General features: G+C 43.1%; 1 protein-coding gene across 2 annotated transcripts in view; it reads left to right on the top strand.

The window, feature by feature from the left end:
* The window catches only part of LOC134449338 (mannosyl-oligosaccharide 1,2-alpha-mannosidase IA), a 328401-nt gene that overhangs the window by 137704 nt on the left and 170697 nt on the right, over positions 1-20000 (top strand). For both annotated transcript variants that reach the window (XM_063199224.1, XM_063199225.1), the window contains exon 2: positions 9607-9703. In XM_063199224.1, coding sequence (XP_063055294.1) covers positions 9607-9703 — 97 coding nt within the window. The remainder of the gene's footprint in view (positions 1-9606; positions 9704-20000) is intronic.

The raw sequence follows: 20000 nt of genomic DNA, 5'->3' as shown, positions 1-20000 counted from the left end.
CAGGCTGCACTCGCCTGACGACGAAATTTGTCAGATAGGCTTCGCGTTTGAACTGAATAATCAGTGAATTTATACTTAATGTAGGCCCTTCTGCTTATTTGACTTACTGCGCTATATCTGTGTTATGGCTTACAATAGAGTCACTTAATTGCCGCTTTTGTAGCGTGTTGGTTTCTTGAGTCAAGTAGCCTACACAGGATGCCTAAACATGCTGCTTATTCCAAACTATCCAGGCGCACAACTCCGTGATAGCATTCTTTCCCCTCACATTGCAGTATTTTCTGAAGTAGTTGGGAATATCAATTACTTGTCTAATAGACTCCCCTGTCACAAAAAAAATGATTTGCTTCAACTTTATGGAAAAGAGGCTTGTGTAAAGGGTTTGTATCTTTAAATGAGGATTGCCATGCCCACCATATGTTACAAAGTGAGGCTACATGCAACATGTATCCTTGCAACATGTATCCTTTCCCTTTAGTCGGCTCAGTAGGCTACAGTGGATATGAAAAGCTTTGGCAATACCACCAAAGTGAGGTTGTAAAAAACAACAGTAACAAAGTAAAAAAAAAAGAGGGTAAAAGGACTTTGGCAAAATATTGGCCCAGTGATGTGCACAGGCACAAAAGGCTTTTTCATGATCAGACAGATAAGTGTTCCTATTAAGTTGTATCAAGTAGGCTATTGCAAATCATTGGCATCTAGCAAATAGAGACCATTACAAGTATTTGAAGATGTTCCTATCTTTAAAGGTAGTTTAGAATCACAAGAAGTCTGTTTGTCCATACATAGGCCTAAGCCAACCTTAACATAACCAAACACTACATAATAATAATAATAATAATAATAATAATAATAATAATAATAATAATAATAATAATAATAAATTAAAATAATAATAATAATAATAATAATACGAAGAAGAGGTCTACCAAAACCATAATTATAACAAAAAATAAACAAAGTACTTTATTGGCTACTACTCTAACTCCTTGCTGTCACAAATAAGTAGGCCAATACTGGACTGTAGGCCTACGGCTGGGGGGTATTGTAGTAGTTGTTCTAATAGGCATATAATCAATTTCAGCCTAATCATATTTAATATTAATGGCCCTTTCATGTGTTCTTTTTGGGCATGTTAGGGTCAGTAAATGTTTAGAGAGGTGAAAATGAACTTCTGATGCTATAACATCCATGGACTTACTCCACAGTGTTTCTGAGGCCTGTTATGGCCTAGTTCTAACATGTTGGTATAGCCTGTGCAAATCAGAGGATATTTAATTAGATATGACCAAACTAGGCCTACAACACTTAAATATTAAAATTGCACCAAAGGCTTCATTTTTAAGTTTTTACTTTTTACTTTTAGTACTTAAGTATTTTTGACGGCAGATACTTTTGTACTTCTACTCAAGTAAAAAAGTGAGGTGAATACTTTCACTTTTACTTGAGTAGTTTTCAATGCGAGGTAACTGTACTTTTACTCAAGTACATAACTGGTGTACTTCGTCCACCACTGTTAGAGGAAGGGATAGTGGTATTTTCTTCACACATATTGATATGAAAACTGAACAAAGGTGAAGTTTTTGATTTTTATTACAAAGGCTTCAATGTTTTTTTTTCATGTGATTTCAGTTCACACATAGTAACAGTCACAACAGATGCGAATACACTCAGCCAATACCCACTTTTGTTGAGGGATTGTTGCCTGGGCAGGAAAAAAGCTTTGCTATTCCAATATTGGTGACCTTCACATCTGTCATTGACACATATTTCATGTACTGTAGTTAGCACACAGCAACGCCATTAGCACTTTATCCAGCTCCTCTCTTATATCAACGATAAGTGTGTTTGAGCTCTCGTAGCTCTCTGGCAAGCACCCTTGCTGCTAAAGCACCCATCGGTGGGTGATCTGTAGCCTAACTCCCTGTAGTTCGTGAACTAACCCACCCCAGTGTCTTTATTAACACCATCGACAATCTCTCTCTAGATGAGCTAGGCCTTGTGTTGTTGTCCCTCAAACCACCCAGGTTCATAATTATTATTCATTTCATTCGTTTCTTCTCATCTTTGAGCATTTATCTTTATAGGTTTAACCTCTCCTGACCCCTTCCCCTCTCTTATCCTTTGAACTTCTCTTCTCTTCTCTTCTCTTCTCTTCTCTTCTCTTCTCTTCTCTTCTCTTCTCTTCTCTTCTCTTCTCTTCTCTTCTCTTCTCTTCTCTTCTCTTCTCTTCTCTTCTCTTCTCTTCTCTTCTCTTCTCTTCTGATTCCATCTCATCTCCTCTCCTCCTCTTATACTCCCATATTCAAGTCTCCTCTCTTTACCTCTCCTCTCCTTTCCTTTCCTTTCCTTTCCTTTCCTTTCCTTTCCTTTCCTTTCCTTTCCTTTCCTTTCCTTTCCTTTCCTTTCCTTTCCTTTCCTTTCCTTTCCTTTCCTTTCCTTTCCTTTCCTTTCCTTTCCTTTCCGTTCATTTCCTTCCTTTTCTTTGCTTTCCTCTTCTCTCCTCTCCTCTTTCCCTCTCCTCTCCACTCCTCTCCTCTGCTCTCCTCTGCTCTCCTTCATCCGTGCTCTGACAGCCTTTAAGTAGAGGAGCCAAACTAATGGGCCGAAGAGACAGCAGCAAGAGCAGGAAGCCATTAGCAGCAGACAGCATTTTGGGAAAAAGAAAAGAGAGAAACGAGAAGAGGAAAATGGAAAGAAAAAAGGACCAAATTGTCTGTGCTTTTTGCCTTCAGTATTTCCTAGATTTCCTACAGTGTTTTTCTCAACTTCTTTTTCATTTCTGAGTGTGATTTTAAGTTTTAAGTGAGGGCCTTTGGTGTGCCTGTGTCATGATGGGGGATGTGTCAGAAGAGAGCGTCTGGATGAGGCAAAGTGGTGAGTCAGTTCCCTGATGCCTTGACTTAGTCATCGCTTCCATCTCTTGTCTGGGAGAATAAGAGACTTCTTCCCATACTTGACTTGGATTAAAAATGCAGGTTGTGTGAGTAGAGTAGAGAGAGTGGAGAGACCCCGATACCCAAATACATATCAATGTAGGCCTGCAGTATAGAACTGTATTGTCACACCTTGCCCTGTGTGTCTCTGATGGCTCTGACGGGTATATCTGTGTTTTAGTGGTCAGTAGTCCCTCAGGTCCTGTTTCTTTGTGTGTGTGTGTGTGTGTGTGTGTGTGTGTGTGTGTGTGTGTGTGTGTGTGTGTGTGTGTGTGTGTGTGTGTGTGTGTGTGTGTGTGTGTGTGTGTGTGTGTGTGTGTGTGTGTGTGTGTGTGTGTGTGTGTGCGTGCGTGCGCACGTGCGTGCGTGCGTGCGTGCGTGCGTGCGTGCGTGGCAGCCATGGCTCAATGGTTAGAGCGCTGGCCTCTAAATCAGAGGGTTGCAGGTTCAAATCCCATCCTTACCAGCACCCTCACCCATGGCTGAAGAGCCCTTGAGCAAGGCACCTAACCCCCCATTGCTCCAGGGACTGAAACCAATACCCTGTACCTACATAACTGTAAGTTGCTTTGGATAAAATACTGTAGCGTCAGCTAAATGCAATGTAATGTTTTGTGTGTGTGTGTGTGTGTGTGTGTGTGTGTGTGTGTGTGTGTGTGTGTGTGTGTGTGTGTGTGTGTGTGTGTGTGTGTGTGTGTGTGTGTGTGTGTGTGTGCGCGCGCTTGCGTGCTTGCTAGTCCAGGTGTGTGTTTTTCTGTGTGTGTGTGTGTCTGCTTATTAATCCAGACTGCTTGCGTGTGTTTCCTCCCCGCTGGGCTCTCACTACTCTCGGGAGGCTGTCTGGGAGACCGGGGTGATAATGGCTCCCTAGCTTTTCATTTCCTCCATTGTGTGTGTGTGTGTGTGTGTGTGTGTGTGTGTGTGTGTGTGTGTGTGTGTGTGTGTGTGTGTGTGTGTGTGTGTGTGTGTGTGTGTGTGTGTGTGTGTGTGTGTGTGTGTGTGTGTGTGTGTGTGTGTGTGTGTGTGTGTGTGTGTGTATAAGGGGGGTCTCTGCAGGGAACATATTGACTTTCCAGTTGGTCAGCACCTAGACGTAGATGTTTTTTTTCTGGGGTTTTTTTCTTTCCTTTTTCCATTCTTGCCTCTCCTCTCACAAGTCCTACACGTAGTGTAAAAATACTACCCCCAACAAGAAGCTTAGAAGCTCTCAGTGATGATACTGCGGTAGAAGAGAAAGAATGTTGCATCACGCACAGTGTCGGCATCGCCGATCAGTCATCTGAAGATTCTGCACATACACACACGCGCACACACATACACACGTACGGAAGCACGCAAACACACACACGCGCGCACGCGCACGCGCACGCACACACACACACACACACACACACACACACACACAAACACACAAACACACACACAGACACACACACACACACACACACACACACACACACACACACACACACACACACACACACACACACACACACACACACACACACACACACACACACACATACACGCACATGCATGCACTCTCTGCTGCTGCTGATCAGTCATCGGATGATGTTGCAGATTTTCTTTGACTTTTTTCCCTTCTTTCGTCTTCCGCCATCCTCTTCTTACTGGAAACATCTGACAGTGTGTTTGAGCTCATTAGAAAGAACACAGCTCCACTTGGTGCCTTTAATGGGGACACTTGTTAATCTGTCATCGACAAGATCAAACCCATTACAGTAATACAGCGGCACACACATTTGCGCGCACACACACACACACACACACACACACACACACACACACACACACACACACACACACACACACACACACACACACACACACACACACACACACACACACACACACACACACACACACACACACACAGTACAAACACACACACTTTCACACACACACACACACACACACACACACACACACACAGTACAAACACACACACTTTCACACACACACAAACAAAAGTCCTCTTCCTCAGCCTGGACCTCATTACTCAACATGGCGGCCATATTTATTTGGTGTTGCTGCCATTTACTGTGAGCGCGTGCCTTTTCCTGTGTTTGTCTCCGTGTTGCCCATCGATCTGCATGCTTGCATAGACTAGTGGAGGGTGTTGGAGAGCTTACAGTAGTCCACCCCCTACACCACACCCTACTGATGCTCTCTGATATTCTACACACACGATAGCCCCTTTCACTTTGATTTCCGCTGTTTCGACGCAGACACAGCGATTGGTCACTGAGCCTGGCTTGGCCTCGGCTGGGCTGGTATGGGAAGGGAAAGTCGATTTCTGACTCATTGTAATCAGCGTATCGTCGCGTGAACCATTGACCTGGCATGTGGAACAAGCGAGCCATTAGCATGCGGGATAGCGGTCAATAGATTAGCAGGACACAGCGGGGGGAGAGCGGTGAACCACGAGGTTAAGCTGCTAGCTCAGGGTAGAGAAACAGCCGCAATCTTGATGCTTAAACTCATATATTTATTTATAGCACTATGTCAGCAGACATGTTTCAGACGTGGAGGACAACGAGGCTGAACAGTTAGATTTTTTATTCAGTTTTATATTCCCAATTTTAGATTTTATATACAAACACACTCGCTGGCACGCACACGCACGCACACACGAGCACGTGTGCGAGCACACACACACACGCACACCCACACCCACACACACACCCACAGACGCACACACACGCACACACACACACACGCGCACACGCACACGCACACACACAAACACACAAGCACACAAACACATAGGCCTACACACCCCCCTACCTTTATCAGTTCAATGCAGTGTGTGAGTTTAGGCTGGCATTGCTCAGCAGAGAACAAAACAAGATAACACGACAACACACTCTTCTGTTTATTGTCGCAGCATTCAAAACAAAACACGATTTGTTTACCTTGACAACCAGTGACAGACACAGACAGGCCCTCTGTAGATTGCATTTCAAATGAAAGCGCTAGCCTTTTCAGGTTTGCGTTTTGCATGAATTCGTATTTTCTTCTCAGACAGATTGCTAACAAATAGCTCTGTCATACGCCCTGTTCTATATACCAAGTTCTATATCAGCACATTGTCAGCAATAATAAGAGGATTTGTGGCAAATAAGGACACCGTGTGCATGTGTGTGCGTGTGTGTGCATGTGTGTGCGTGTGTGTGCATGTGTGCATGTATGTTTGTGTGTGTGTGTGTTTGTGTGTGTGTGCGTGCATGCATGCATGCGTGTGCATGTGTGTGTGCGCGCGCGTGTGTATGTGTGTGTACGTGTGTGTGCGCGCGCTCGTGTGTGTGTGTGTGTGTGTGTGGCATGTAGGATTAAACACTCCCTCTTTAAGAAAGATGAGCTGCATTGTGCTTCTTTGTGGGCTACGCTTTTACACAGTGCTTATCATCTACTGTGTTTCATTTTATTGCAAAAAAACAAACAAATGGTATTCGGATGTTCACTAGAGAACAGGACAAAGCAACACAACAGGGCCTATGTCTGTTTCCACTGAGCAGTTGTCTCGTGTGTGTGTGTGCGTGCACATCTACTCTGCGCAGGTATTTATAGTTTATAGTAGTCTTGTTTTTGCTCCTGCTCACACATCGGTTTTCATCCCAACGCCATCAGAATGATTCCTTAAGCACACACACACATGCGCACACTCTCAGAGAGAGAGAGAGAGAGAGAGAGAGAGAGAGAGAGAGAGAGAGAGAGAGAGAGAGAGAGAGAGAGAGAGAGAGAGAGAGAGAGAGAGAGAGAGAGAGAGAGAGAGAGTGCTGATTTCAGATTCCAGGCATATACACTGTTCTTTGCTGGCCCCTATGGGAAGTGTGTGTGTGTGTGTGTGTGTGTGTGTGTGTGTGTGTGTGTGTGTGTGTGTGTGTGTGTGTGTGTGTGTGTGTGTGTGTGTGTGTGTGTGTGTGTGTGTGTGTGTGTGTGTGTGTGTGTGCCTGTGTGTGTGTGTGTGCCTGTGTGTACGTGTGTGTGTGTATGTTAGAGAGAGAGGGGGTGGCAGCAATGAGGAAAGAGTAAGTATGGGTGTGTGTGAATGAGATCGACTATTTTGGGCAACTGCTTTGACATTTAAACACTATCTTCAGTTGTACAATACTATACATCCAACGTCCAATTTGGGAGATGCCATAACACAGACCCACGCATGCACACAAAAGAGCACAGATGCACTTACTGTACGAACGCATGCACCCACGTACGGTACACATGCACATATGAGTACATCACTGAAAACATTGAACAAATCTTTAAAGGGACACTGTGCAGGAAATGGTCAAAAAAAGGTACTGCAACTATGCTGCTCATTGAAACTGGGTTGCCTATTGCCAAATTTGATCTTTACATGGTAGTTTACTAAGTAATAAACAAATATTTTCTGGTATGGTACAAGTACAGTTATTTTTGCAACTTTGGCTACATTTGGAAATTCAAAATGGTGGACCATGGAGAAGATCCCCCTTTTCATGTATAAAAAACGCTATTTTTCCCGTCACAATGAATACTTAGAATTTGATGGTGGTAAGTATTCATGACAAATGTAACATTAGTGAATGGGCAGCATGAAATCTGAAAAATAAACAACTAAAAATCTAACACAGTGTGCCTTTAAAGTGTGTCAGATGTTTAAACAAATCCGGTTCTAGCAGCATTAAAGTGATTCTCATGACAGGTGTAAGCGGTTGAGTTGTGCCCACGTGTTGGCTGTCGTACCATTCCCATGTAGAGGTGTTTAGGTGCCAGTGTGTCCTGGTGTGTTCGTACTCTGTTGAGTTTCACTGTACACCTGCTTGCCCTGTTGTCTGTAACACCTGCTTGAACGTGGAGGTCCCTTGCTGTCCTTAGTCACCCTCCATGGTTATTAATCCATCTTGTGTTGTGGAGCTCAAATGCCTGCCGCACAATGTACTTGCACACACACACACACACACACACACACACACACACACACACACACACACACACACACACACACACACACACACACACACACACACACACACACACACACACACACACACACACACACACACACACACACACACACACACACACACACACACACACACACACACACACACACACACACACACACACGTACTCAAAAGTCTCTGTGCCTTCTCTGAGATTATTGAGAACGTATGAAAAAAGAGTAAAGTTGATATATGGAAAAAAAACAAAAGTTACTTTTGAATATGTTGAGAAGATTTAACAAAAGTTAATGCAAAGTTGAACACAATCATCAAAAACGGTTTATTTTCTCTTGGCACTTACTGAAGGCTTGTGAACTTAAAGTAATGCAAGACACATTTTTCTATAGTCCATTTCATGCAGAACTCAATGTGACTGAATACACCACTCTTCATACACAATTCATCAAAGACATGTGCGCTACAATTAAGCTGACAGTCTGCTATTATGAGCTATGTCAACTCGATAAGGGCTTTGTACTATTAAACATAATGTCCAATATCTAACCCATTCCAGTGGTGTATTATATGTATCTGCTCTGCTTATTAGCGGAGTGCAGATCTTATCCATTATCAGTCTTACTCTCTGAGATGACGGATAAGATTTTGTCACAGTGCATCATTATTGCTTCTACTGTTTCTACCATTGCAGGCGTTAGTGCGATTTCTGTCCGCTCATTATTGGCTGCTGAGCTTATAGGGTTTCCAAAGGCCTAGGATTGAAATAAATATCCTTCCAGCATGTTGTCACTTGGTGTGGAATGATTATGTCTCTTCGGTTTTATTTTTCTTTACTCTGTTTTTCTCTTCCTGTCCTCCACAGTGAACTTCATGACTTTTTTCTTCTTCACTTTTGCCCCTCATTATTTTTCTGTCTTTCTTTACTCGTTTCTGCTTCTCTCCAACTTCCTGCCTGTCTCCCGTCGTCTAACACGCAGTATCACCCGTCTGTCCATCATTGTGGTTGGTAACCCTGGCAACAGTAAACAATAACATATCAGAAACTATCTCTTCTTCCTCCCATCCTCATCCTTCTCCTTCTTCCTGCTCCTCTTCCCCCTCCTTCGTCTACTTTTCGTCCTGTCTCTATTCCTCCTTCCTCTCTCTCTTCTCTCACTTTTCTCCATCACCCTACCTCCTCTCTCTACCTCCTCTCTCTTCCTCCTTGTCTTCCTCCTGCCTCCCTCCTCCCGCATACACAATACAAAACACTATTTCTTTTCCTCCTAATTTCCTCCTCGCTCTTGGCAAATATTTGTCCCCCGCAGGCAGCACAGTTGTCTGGGGAACTGGGAAATCAAGTCTGGGAATGTGGCTGTCAATCATTATAACATAACGCTATCTTCTCTCGCATGCGTGTCTCTCTCTCTCTCTCTCTCTCTCTCTCTCTCTCTCTCTCTCTCTCTCTCTCTCTCTCTCTCTGTCTATTGGTATAATATTACCTTCCTTGATGTGTGTATGTGTATTAAATGTGTGTGTGTACGTGCGAGGGCGCGTGCGTGTGTGTGTGTGTGTGTGTATGTGTGTATGTGTGTATGTGTGTGTGTGTGTGTCTTTCTGTATGATTGTGAATTGTGGTATAAATGGTATGATATTGCTTGTCTTGATGTTTGTATGTGTATAATTAACGTGTTCTTTGTGTGTGTTTGTGTTGTTTATCCTAGATGATGAAGTTTGCCTGGGATAACTACAAGCTCTACGCCTGGGGCAAGAATGAACTGCGACCTCTGTCACGGAACGGCCACATCGGGAACATGTTTGGTAAGTGCCACTGTTATTACTTATACAGTGACATCAACGCATCAACTCTGATGGCTCCAGCAATTTTTTTAAAAAGCTACCTTGGTGTAGGAATTCCATGAGAGCTGGGCTCATGAAAACATGCAATTTGTGTGGAGTATGAGGTTGAATTAAGTGATAAGCATCGCCAGAAGGCAGCACATATAGCCATCAAACCATCCAATTGTCACAGGACATGGGGTTGCCTTAAATGAGAAGTCTTCTTCATCATCATCGTCATCATCATCATCATCATCATCATTTCAATAAATCATTGTGTTCATCATCATATCAATCTTATCAGTCTCTACCTCCTTGTGCTGGATGCAAAATAGATTGCACAAAATCGTTCTCTCTCTGGCTATGTTTCTGTCTCTGCATGCTATGTAGAAAAGTAAGAGGCAGGAAGTTAAGGGTGTATACAGAAGCTGGGTGATTTCATCAATCTGTTTTTAACAACTTTAACAACAGTATATCTAGAAAAAATGAATATTTCCACTCAGCATCTACATAGTAAGCAGGTGGGCATTTTCTGAGAACATGTCAGCCAGGGAGTGTAAGAACTAAACCAAATTATCTTGTTGTGTGTCTCTCTGTGTGTCTTATCAACTGAGAAATGGTCACAGGGAAATATCCAATTATGACAGGTGTTGGAGTTGAATAATGTGATAAATAATTGCAGTAGGATCCACTTATTCCCATTCCACCACTGCCTACTGTATGTGATAGCACCATGGACAGTTTCTGACTCGGCCTGAATTGGATGTGATTTCTCTCTGGTGGGCTCCATATGTTGGCTATCTCTTGTCTTGTCTCTGTGTGACTTATCGAATGAGAATGCAATCTGTCATACCAGGCCTGCCTGCCAACCTTCCGCCCAACTTACACTCCCATACTGTACAGTAAAAGACATGCACGCACGCACGCACGCAAGCACGCACGCACGCACGCACGCACGCACGCACGCACGCACGCACGCACGCACGCACGCACGCACACACACACACACACACACACACACACCGCCACCCTCACCTCTGCTGCTGCCGCCATACACAGCCCATTGTTTGAGATCCATCACTGTGCCATTTTAATTAGTGCTGACAGCCATGACACTTCATGCAGTCGTGAGTGGAATTGGAGTGTGTCATAGACGGTTGCAGATATCTTGAGCAATTTAGCATATCTCTCTGATTCCCACGCTGTCTTGCATGGAGGACTGGGGGTTTGAATGAGCGGAGGAGGAGGAGAGGGAGGTGATTGGATCGCAGAAGACGTGCCGGACTGGGTGAAGTAGGGGGAATCCATATTATGAGCTCTCCTGGTCACCTGATTCCTTCCTTCCTTCCTTCCTTCCTTCCTTCCTTCCTTCCTTCCTTCCTTCCTTCCTTCCTTCCTTCCTTCCTTCCTTCCTTCCTTCCTTCCTTCCTTCCTTCCTTCCTTCCTTCCTTCCTTCCTTCGTTCATTCATTCCTTCCTTCCTTCCTTCCTTCGTTCATTCGTTCGTTCGTTCATTTCAAGTTGCAGATGATGCAGCAGCGACCCATAATGTAGTTGAAAGTATATGATGTAATTAAAATGGCATTGAGTGGCAGCATTCAATGAAATGGTAATCCACATTTGTTGTTGTGGACATAAACAGTGGCTTCGAGCCCAACAAACATGTTCACACTGATGGTCTGAGCCTCTACACAGTGTACACGCACACACGCACACACACACTCACATAACACATGGCCCTATTTTTTGGGACCTTTTTCTTTTCTCTTTTCCTTTTATTTACATGCCTTTTGCTTCTGTAGTGGGTTTTATTTCTTTTGTTACTAACAGTCTGTTTTATTTTAAAGTCTATTGCTTGTAAACATCTAGCCTGCCTATTGGACACCAGATGGAAATTAGCCCTTGGGCTACAATCTGGCATGTTTACATATATGTACATGTATGTATATGTTCATTAATGTGCAATGTCCTGAACAAATAAAGTAAAGTAAAGTAAAGTAAAGTAACACCACATTTGGACCACTTTTTCTCGACTTCCTTTTCTTTTTCACCTTTGGAACTGCATCTGTTTCGTTATGTCTTTGGGAGAAGATGATAGATGTTGAGGATTCTAGCTTGGCATTTCAAATCCTTAATATGCCAAACAGATCACCACTTTTTAACCAGGCACAAAATCTAATCCAGGACAACGTGCACTCCCAAATATGGGTCTCATGGGCCTCACTTCACAGAGTATTGTATTCCCGATTTAACTGTCAAAAACAAAGTATGTAAACTATTACATGGAAGCAGGCATTGCTGGTCCTGGTCAGAATGGCCCCTCAGTTGCTTTTTGCGCATTTAGAAATTGGCATTTGTAAACATAGTGTTTTTGTCAAGCTGAACTACTCTTTATACATACCGAGTGGGTGCCTATGAATAATTATTGTCAATGTTAAGTTAAATGTTTTATTTTTTCTTGCTATTCTAATTCCATTTTGAGAGGGACTTTCAGGTGTTACTATGGCATTCCTAATACACTGCCTGTGCCTAGCGGCGGGCCAAAGCTATTGTATAGATTGCATCTGAAATATATTACTAACTCAGTGGGAAATGCCAGAAGGTAAGCTGAAGCACTCTGTCACATTTCATGCCACATCGCTTAGCGGCAGTGGCTGCACAGACTAATTAGTTTGTTTTGTGGTTTTGGCATTTCCATTCCGATTGAGAATATAATGATCAATCCTTCCTGACACACCAAACACATGACAAACCTTGAAACATTCAGGATATAATCATGCATATCTAAATACTAAATGATGGGTTGGGTGAAGGGCTCACCAAAGTGGAACTGAAAGATGAGAAGCGAATAAGAATCTGCACACCAAATAGCATGTTCAATGTTCCATCCATGTTCTCTATGCTCCATGTTATGGCTGCTAGTCATGTTAGACTACTGGGGTTCACAGATTATTTTTTCTTATCACCATGTAAATTAAGTCAGAACATGTTTTGAAAGGACGCACAGAGCATGACTGACAGCACATCAGTCAAAGCTTTAGAACACAGCATGGGTCGCTTTGTTCCCAAGGTCACCCCCACACTCCTTCCCTCTCGCCCCACCCATGAATACTTATCATTTAATTGCTGTATTTATCAAGGAACTGCAATTAGGCATGAGAACATACACGCTGCGTAGATGGCCTGATAGCAAGCACACCCCAACGTGTGGAACGCTATTCGCCTCCCGCCAACCAGGGAAAGAACTAATCTCCTTTTCAAGTCTGGGGAAGAGGGAGCCATGGCCTGCTGGAGCAAGGCAAATATTGCTAATCCAAACAGCTAATAGTTTTTTTTATCCCTCACATTTGCTATCGGTTTGTTTGAGTAGAATCGGTATGCCTGGAATAATATTTTTTCTCTCACAGCTATAGTTTTAAATGGTTTGGTAGCGTGCTGTGGCATCTGGGTTGTCTGTGGAGCATCAGAGGCCCTGTGCTGTGAAGACGCGCAGGAAGAAGTCAGGTATGAAATTGGCTGCAGTGTTCTTAAAATTTAATCCCCTGGCTAAACAGAGCATGTGCAGAGATTGGATCCCGGTTTTTGAAATAACTCACTCACACAGGAAACCACACAGCACGCACACACACACACACACACACACACACACACACATATGTACACACACTCACACACACACACACACACACACACACACACACACACACACACACACACACACACACACACACACACACACACACACACACACACACACACACACACACACACACACAGTTGAACTATGACAATCCGCTCAAAGTTACCGTAGCGCTTTGCCTGCTTTGCATAGAGTTTTAGGGTAGACACATGATCCCCAAAAACCGGCAGTGCCCCCCTGTGTTAAAGACAATTCTGCTACAACATTTATAGTTTTACTGTGTTTATTTTTAACTGCCATTATTTACTTTCATTACGATTTGTTTCCCTTTGCCTTAGCTGGCCAATCACATGCCCATTGTATCCAGCCAAGGAAGCATAAATATCCAATCTAATATTCATCAAGATGAACTTATTCAAATTGTATTTGTAATTCTCAATTATTGTAAATATTACATAATTATAATATTTCATCAAATTGCTAGCCATGATGACTCTTCACAATTTAAAAAGATGTCATAACCATCATTGTCAAGGGACCTTTAATTTCAGAAATCGTTGTGTTTAATTACGCCAGTAACAAAGCCAGTGGTCTATACACCATCTCCTCTCTATGTCCCCCATCTGGATTTAAATGCAGCATATTCCGATGATGAAGCCATTGTGTGTGAAATGCACTATTTACACTATTTAGCATGGAGTAACATTAGAACATTAACACCAGAACGAGAGACAGCGAGAGCGAGAGAGAGAGAGAGAGAGAGAGAGAGAGAGAGAGAGAGAGAGAGAGAGAGAGAGAGAGAGAGAGAGAGAGAGAGAGAGAGAGATACCTGATTCCCTTGTAGTGTGGGTGTTTGCATTTACATATGCTAATGAATAATAGTGCTAATTGGAATATGCTAAATGGGCTGAACAGTGTAAACGAACAAAGAGGTGTTTAAGTTTATTGCGACCAAAAAGGAAAAGCCTTGTCAACTATACAAGTTGTAACTGTTACAAGAATGCAAACCCTGTGCAGTTAGAGAAGTGAGTCACTTAGATGAGTACTTGTAGCATTTAGCCTGGCCTGAACCTAGTCCAAAGGGACATTTCAATTTTAAAGACGAATACACCACAAACAATCAAAATAAAAGAAAATAAGACTATAATACACAAGGGACTTTTAATATCATATTTTCACACTGAGACCATCATTTGGGTCCAGGGGAAATAACCGTTTTTCTACTGGCTTTGATAAATGGTTGAACATTGCCATTTTGTCTTTTGTTCATTTCTGTTGTTCTGAAATATGAACTATAGAGAATCTAGGTGTGGCAGCTTGATGCACATTCCAGTCAGTGCTGTGGTGAGCTAGGGTAGTGCTTGGGTAAGCTTACTGCTGGAGCAAGTGTGTTGTAGTGCTAGGATGACCTAGGGTGATGATGCTTAAGCCTTTTCCACACCAACCTGACAGTTGGCTATAGTTGCGCGTTGGGTTCGAGTTGGTTCGGTGCTTCTCGGTGCATCTGGGGTTGTTGGAGGACATTGGTGGTAGTGGTTCTCCGTCGGGAGACTTTGAGCATGTTCAGTTGGGTTGAGGAGCGCGTCGGTAGTCTGGCTCCATGCCGGGGAATGAAACCGCGAAAGTCATAGCGTTTTGTGAACAAGAGACAGAGATAGAATGCCGTCTTTCTGGATGAACTATGAATGGGAGGGAGACTTTGCCTATACAGGTAGATATTGTAGGCTATAGCCTATTTAGAGTCAGTAATGCACCTACTATCAAGGTTACTCCTGAAACGCAGAGAGGTGACTTCGCAAAAACAGGAAAACATTTGGCTATAACAGGACCAGCCGAACCGCGAGCTCTCAAACGCGAAAGTTACCGCGAGCTCTCAAACGCCGGGGGAGTGTCCACGGCAGCAGAAGTTGGCTAGGTGTGTTCGGGAACAATTTCTAGCCAATAAGGGGCAATGCAAACCGCCAGACAACTGTCTGTGTCGGGAGTCTGAGTCGGCTCCAATCTTTTTGGTGTAAAATCGCTTTAAGAGTGAGAGTTCGGGGTTTGGTAGGACAACAGTGCTGGAGTGAGCTAGGGAACAAGTGCTGTAGTGAGATGGAGTGATTATGAACACTCTACACTGCTGTATTGGAATGAATGGCTGAAGTTGCAATGTTTAGCTGGCATATTGCTGCCATAATTGATGACAAGGCACATTGCCCTGTAGAGGTAACATCTATAAGAAACACTTAGGGTTTTCTTTTGCCTTAAGACATGTAAAAGTTTTTATCTTTTACCTGACATGTTTCGAGGGTCCCTCTGATGAAGACGGAAGTAACACCGTTGAAACATGTCAGGTAAAAGATAAAAACTTTTACATGTCTTAAGGCAAAAGAAACCACTAAGTGTTTAAGTTAAACAGTTAGACATAATGAACTTAATACATATGATCTATAAGAAACATTTGTATATTACTGCCTTAAAACGGCAGCACCAAGGGTTGGGCCATGCACGCCAAAGGGCTGAACATGGCATCTAGTGTTCATAGGGATGTTACTGGGGTGATTGTGCAATGGTAAGCTTGGGTAACATCACTGGCCTTTGCTAGGTTGGTGTTGCTGGGGTGAGCTAAGTACAGTGATGGGGTAATCTAGGGTTATAGTGCTGGGGTGAGCTGGAATAACAGTCTAGTCTAGTCTAGGATTAACTTTGGTAACAGTACAGGGCTGAAGTAAGGTAACAGTCCTGGGGCTGAGTTAATTAATTACAATGCTGGGGTGAGTGGAGTGATGTTATAGGGGAGATGGTCTTCTGATGTTGCAATGGTAAGCTGGTGTAACCAGCAAGGTTAAGTTAGAGTGCTGGGTTAGTTAGGTCGATGGGGTGTTAGGGTGTTTTCTTTGAGCCATTTAAGTGAACTCAGACCTGTGACTAAGCATTTTCTGCATATATGTGAACACTCCAAAGTGTACCCAGACCCCTTGGAATTGAACCATACTGAGACCTTTATTGATGTGGCCTCAGTACGGTTCGCTTATGAGTCCTGTAGGTTTTATCACTGAAGGAGAGCTTTGGAGGAACGGATGTGGGGCTGACTCACTATAAAAGCCTAATTGGGCCAGAGAGTGCAACCGTTCCTTTTTTAAATACACTCATAATATGAACACAAACAGAACTGAGTCCATTTGCTGTCGGTTCACTTTTTGGTCCACTTAAAGTGGGCTGAGTTTGGTTCCCTGAAAGGGGATTAGGTGAGAAATAACCCTTCGAGTAAGGCAGCTGGGGCATGGTGGAGTGATGATAATAATTTGAGCTAGGGTAAGGAAACTGGCCTCGGTGGAGGGATTGTGCTGAGTTAATGTCGGGTAGGCTAAGGGAGCTTGGATGAGATGTAGTGATTGTGCTACTGTCTGTGTTATTGACCCCAAACGGTGTTGCGGTCTCCCAACACAGCAGGCTGCCTTGGCCATTGCCTGTGGTCAGAGCCTGCCTTTATTTCCAGGACCCTGTGTGGTTATTGTTTGCTCCTATTATGTTATGTTCTTGTTAAGATTTTATGATTTTGTTTTTATATTTTCTTTTATCTTCCTTTTAAATATTTCACCTCTATTTTATATTTTTGTCACTATGTTGTTTATGGCCAGATGCATTTTATACTGTAGTAAGTTTTCAGCCCCAGAGCAACCCCATTTTTTCTTTACTTCTGGTGCCGATGGTGCAACTTGGCTTATAGTTGCTGCGTTTAAATAGCTGATCTGAGTCTCTTTACTGATATTTCTCAATGTACACCAAGACAAAATAAGACCCACCCATTGTGTGTGTGTTTGTGTGTTTGTGCGTGTGCGTGTGCGTGAGCGTGAGCGTGTGCGTGTGCGTGTGCATGTGTATGTGTGTGCATGTGTGTGTATGTGTGTCTGTGTGTTTGTTTGTAGGCCTACATAAAGAACAGTGTTTGCTGCCACTGTGCAGTGGCTTGCTACAGAACAGCTCATCATCATATTAGTCACAACAGATTGCATATGATTGTTCTGCTGTCGTGGCATCAGGTTTGAGACGGAGCTCTGTCCTAGACTCCAACTGCAGGGACATATGCAGTGCCCAATGCAATCTACTGCACAAAGGTTTCAATCATTTTGATTCTCCGTTATAGCCAGATGACAGTTGGGCTGTGAGCAGAATACAGCATTCTTTTAGAAACACACATTCCTTAAATGAGATTTCTATGCCGTTTTCCACATTTCTAAACTGTGATTTCTACTGCAAAGCAATGGAACAGTGAGGCATATTCTTCCTATAAGGCCCTTTACTCTGGGGAAGGAGAACGATATAGATCAGAATTATGGGAGCTGTGTGTGTGTGCGTGTGCGTGTGCGTGCATGTGCGTGCGTGTGTGCGTGCGCATCACATTGTGAGTACAGCATCCTTCCTCTCTTGACTGCACACTCCACTCTTCTGTCATTCTCTCAATTCAATTCAGAATTTAATTCAATTCAGCGCTGTTCAAAAGTGCCTTACGGGCATGACAAAGTAAACGCTTAAGTATTGCAGTGAATACATGCATACGTAAATACAATACACAAACACTCTTTCTTTCTTTCTTTTCACTCTCTAGACATTGCCCTATTTCATCTGTCTGTCTTTTTTTTCTCCATCACACTAGTTCCTTCTTTCTCCCACTCTCGTTTCTTTCCCTGTTCTCTCTACGTCCTCTACTCATCTATCGCTCTTCCTTACCCTCATTTCCCCTTCAACTCATTGCTTGTTTTCTTGTTTTCATATTACCCTGTCATATTACCTTTTTCTTTTTATCACTGCCCTTCACCTCTATTTATTATTATCTCTATCTGCCTCTCTCCTGCATGCCCTCTCCTGTCCTCTGCACAACACACACACAAACACACACACACACACACACACACACACACACACACACACACACACACACACACACACGCACACACACACACACACACACACACAAACACACACACACACACACACACACACACACACACACACACACACACACACGTGCGCGCACGTTGCACGCATACACACACAAAATATCTCTCTCTCTCTATCTCTCTCTCTCTCTCTCTCTCTCTCTCTCTCTCTCTCTCTCTCTCTCCCTCTCTCTCTCTCTTTCTCTCTGTAGCTCTCTCTGTCACTCTAGCTACCCCCACCATCTCTCCCCCCATATGTGTTATATACCTCTTTTCTGCACCTCATCACCTAATTCTCCCTCTCTCCTTCGTTCACATCTCTTATGTATTTTGTCCTCATCCTTTTTGCATCTTCATTTCACATGTCATTTCCACTCACTAGGATAATGTTTTTTCTTGTCCATGTCACTCTGCTTTACAATGTGATTTGTGTTTTTCTCACCTTTCCTCTTTTTACCTCTGTCGTCAACTTCACAATTCATCACCATTCTCTCTGTCCATGCCGCGGCTCTGTCTCTACTTCCACGCTCTAGCCCCACCCTCACCTTTTTCTTCTTTAAAGGGACACTGTGTGAGATTTTTAGTTGTTTATTTCCAGAATTCATGCTGCCCATTCACTAATGTTACCTTTTTCATGAATACTTACCACCACCATCATATTCTAAGTATTCATTATGACTGGGAAAATTGCACTTTTCATACATGAAAAGGGGGATCTTCTCCATGGTCCGCCATTTTGAATTTCCAAAAACAGCCATTTTTAGCTGCAAAAATGACTGTACTTGGACCACACTAGAAAATATTTGTTTATTACTTAGTAAACTTTCATGTAAAGATGTTGGCAATAGGCAGCCCAGTTTCAATGAGCAGCATATCTGCAGTACCTTTTTTGACCATTTCCTGGACAGTGTACCTTTAACACTCTATGTCTTCTTCTCACACCTTCTCTCCCTGAGTGTGTATAGTGTTTGATAGTGTACATCTTCGTGTTTAAATGCATTATGTATCCATGGACCCTGAGAGAAATCACTACAATAGCAGCTTTCCAGGAATATGTTATTCTTATGGAGCTATGTCCATTATATCTGTGGAATTACTACCTTTAAAGATCTACTTTCATCGTCATCTAATCAATATTGCTGTGTTCACCATCATTATTGAATGCAGTATATGTCAGTTTTGTTTAAAAAACAACAACTGGTTGCTTTGTTTCAAGCCGTTTCAAGCTGTTTCAAGGCTAGTTAAGTGGCTTGTGGACAAATGGCAAGGTTTTACGGTCTTTCTCATGGATATCCATGAAGCGAAGATGAGGCGTCTCTGATTGGCTCCCTCCCCCTGCTATGTGTGTATTCGAGAGTTGCAACCTGTTGATATCTAGGGTAATCGATGTTTCGTGCCACCAACCGCTGCTCGTTTTGAAAGCTTGTGGAAAAAAATACTCCTCTTGTTTTTATAAAAACAGCACATCTATGGGAGGGCATAAATTGAAGTGGGCAATGCCTTTTTTTTTCGAAGTGACGTGTATAGGCTCTTCCTGACTCTGCATTGTTTATGTGAATTGGGGAACACAGCCTGTGGAGGTGACCCACCACTTGGAGGAGCAGCATGTGTATGTAACAAGGGCTGACCCTCCGTTTTTCAAAAGGAGCGAGTGGGTTTTTAGTGGAAGTTGGTCTTACACCCCCTAGTGAAGAGCACATGTTATAACCTTACTTTCA

This window comes from Engraulis encrasicolus, chromosome 5 (genome assembly GCF_034702125.1).
Source record: "Engraulis encrasicolus isolate BLACKSEA-1 chromosome 5, IST_EnEncr_1.0, whole genome shotgun sequence".
NCBI classification, from domain to species: Eukaryota; Metazoa; Chordata; class Actinopteri; order Clupeiformes; family Engraulidae; genus Engraulis; species Engraulis encrasicolus.
Note: the sequence above shows the minus strand (reverse complement) of the source record. Positions and strands in the feature narration are given on the sequence as shown.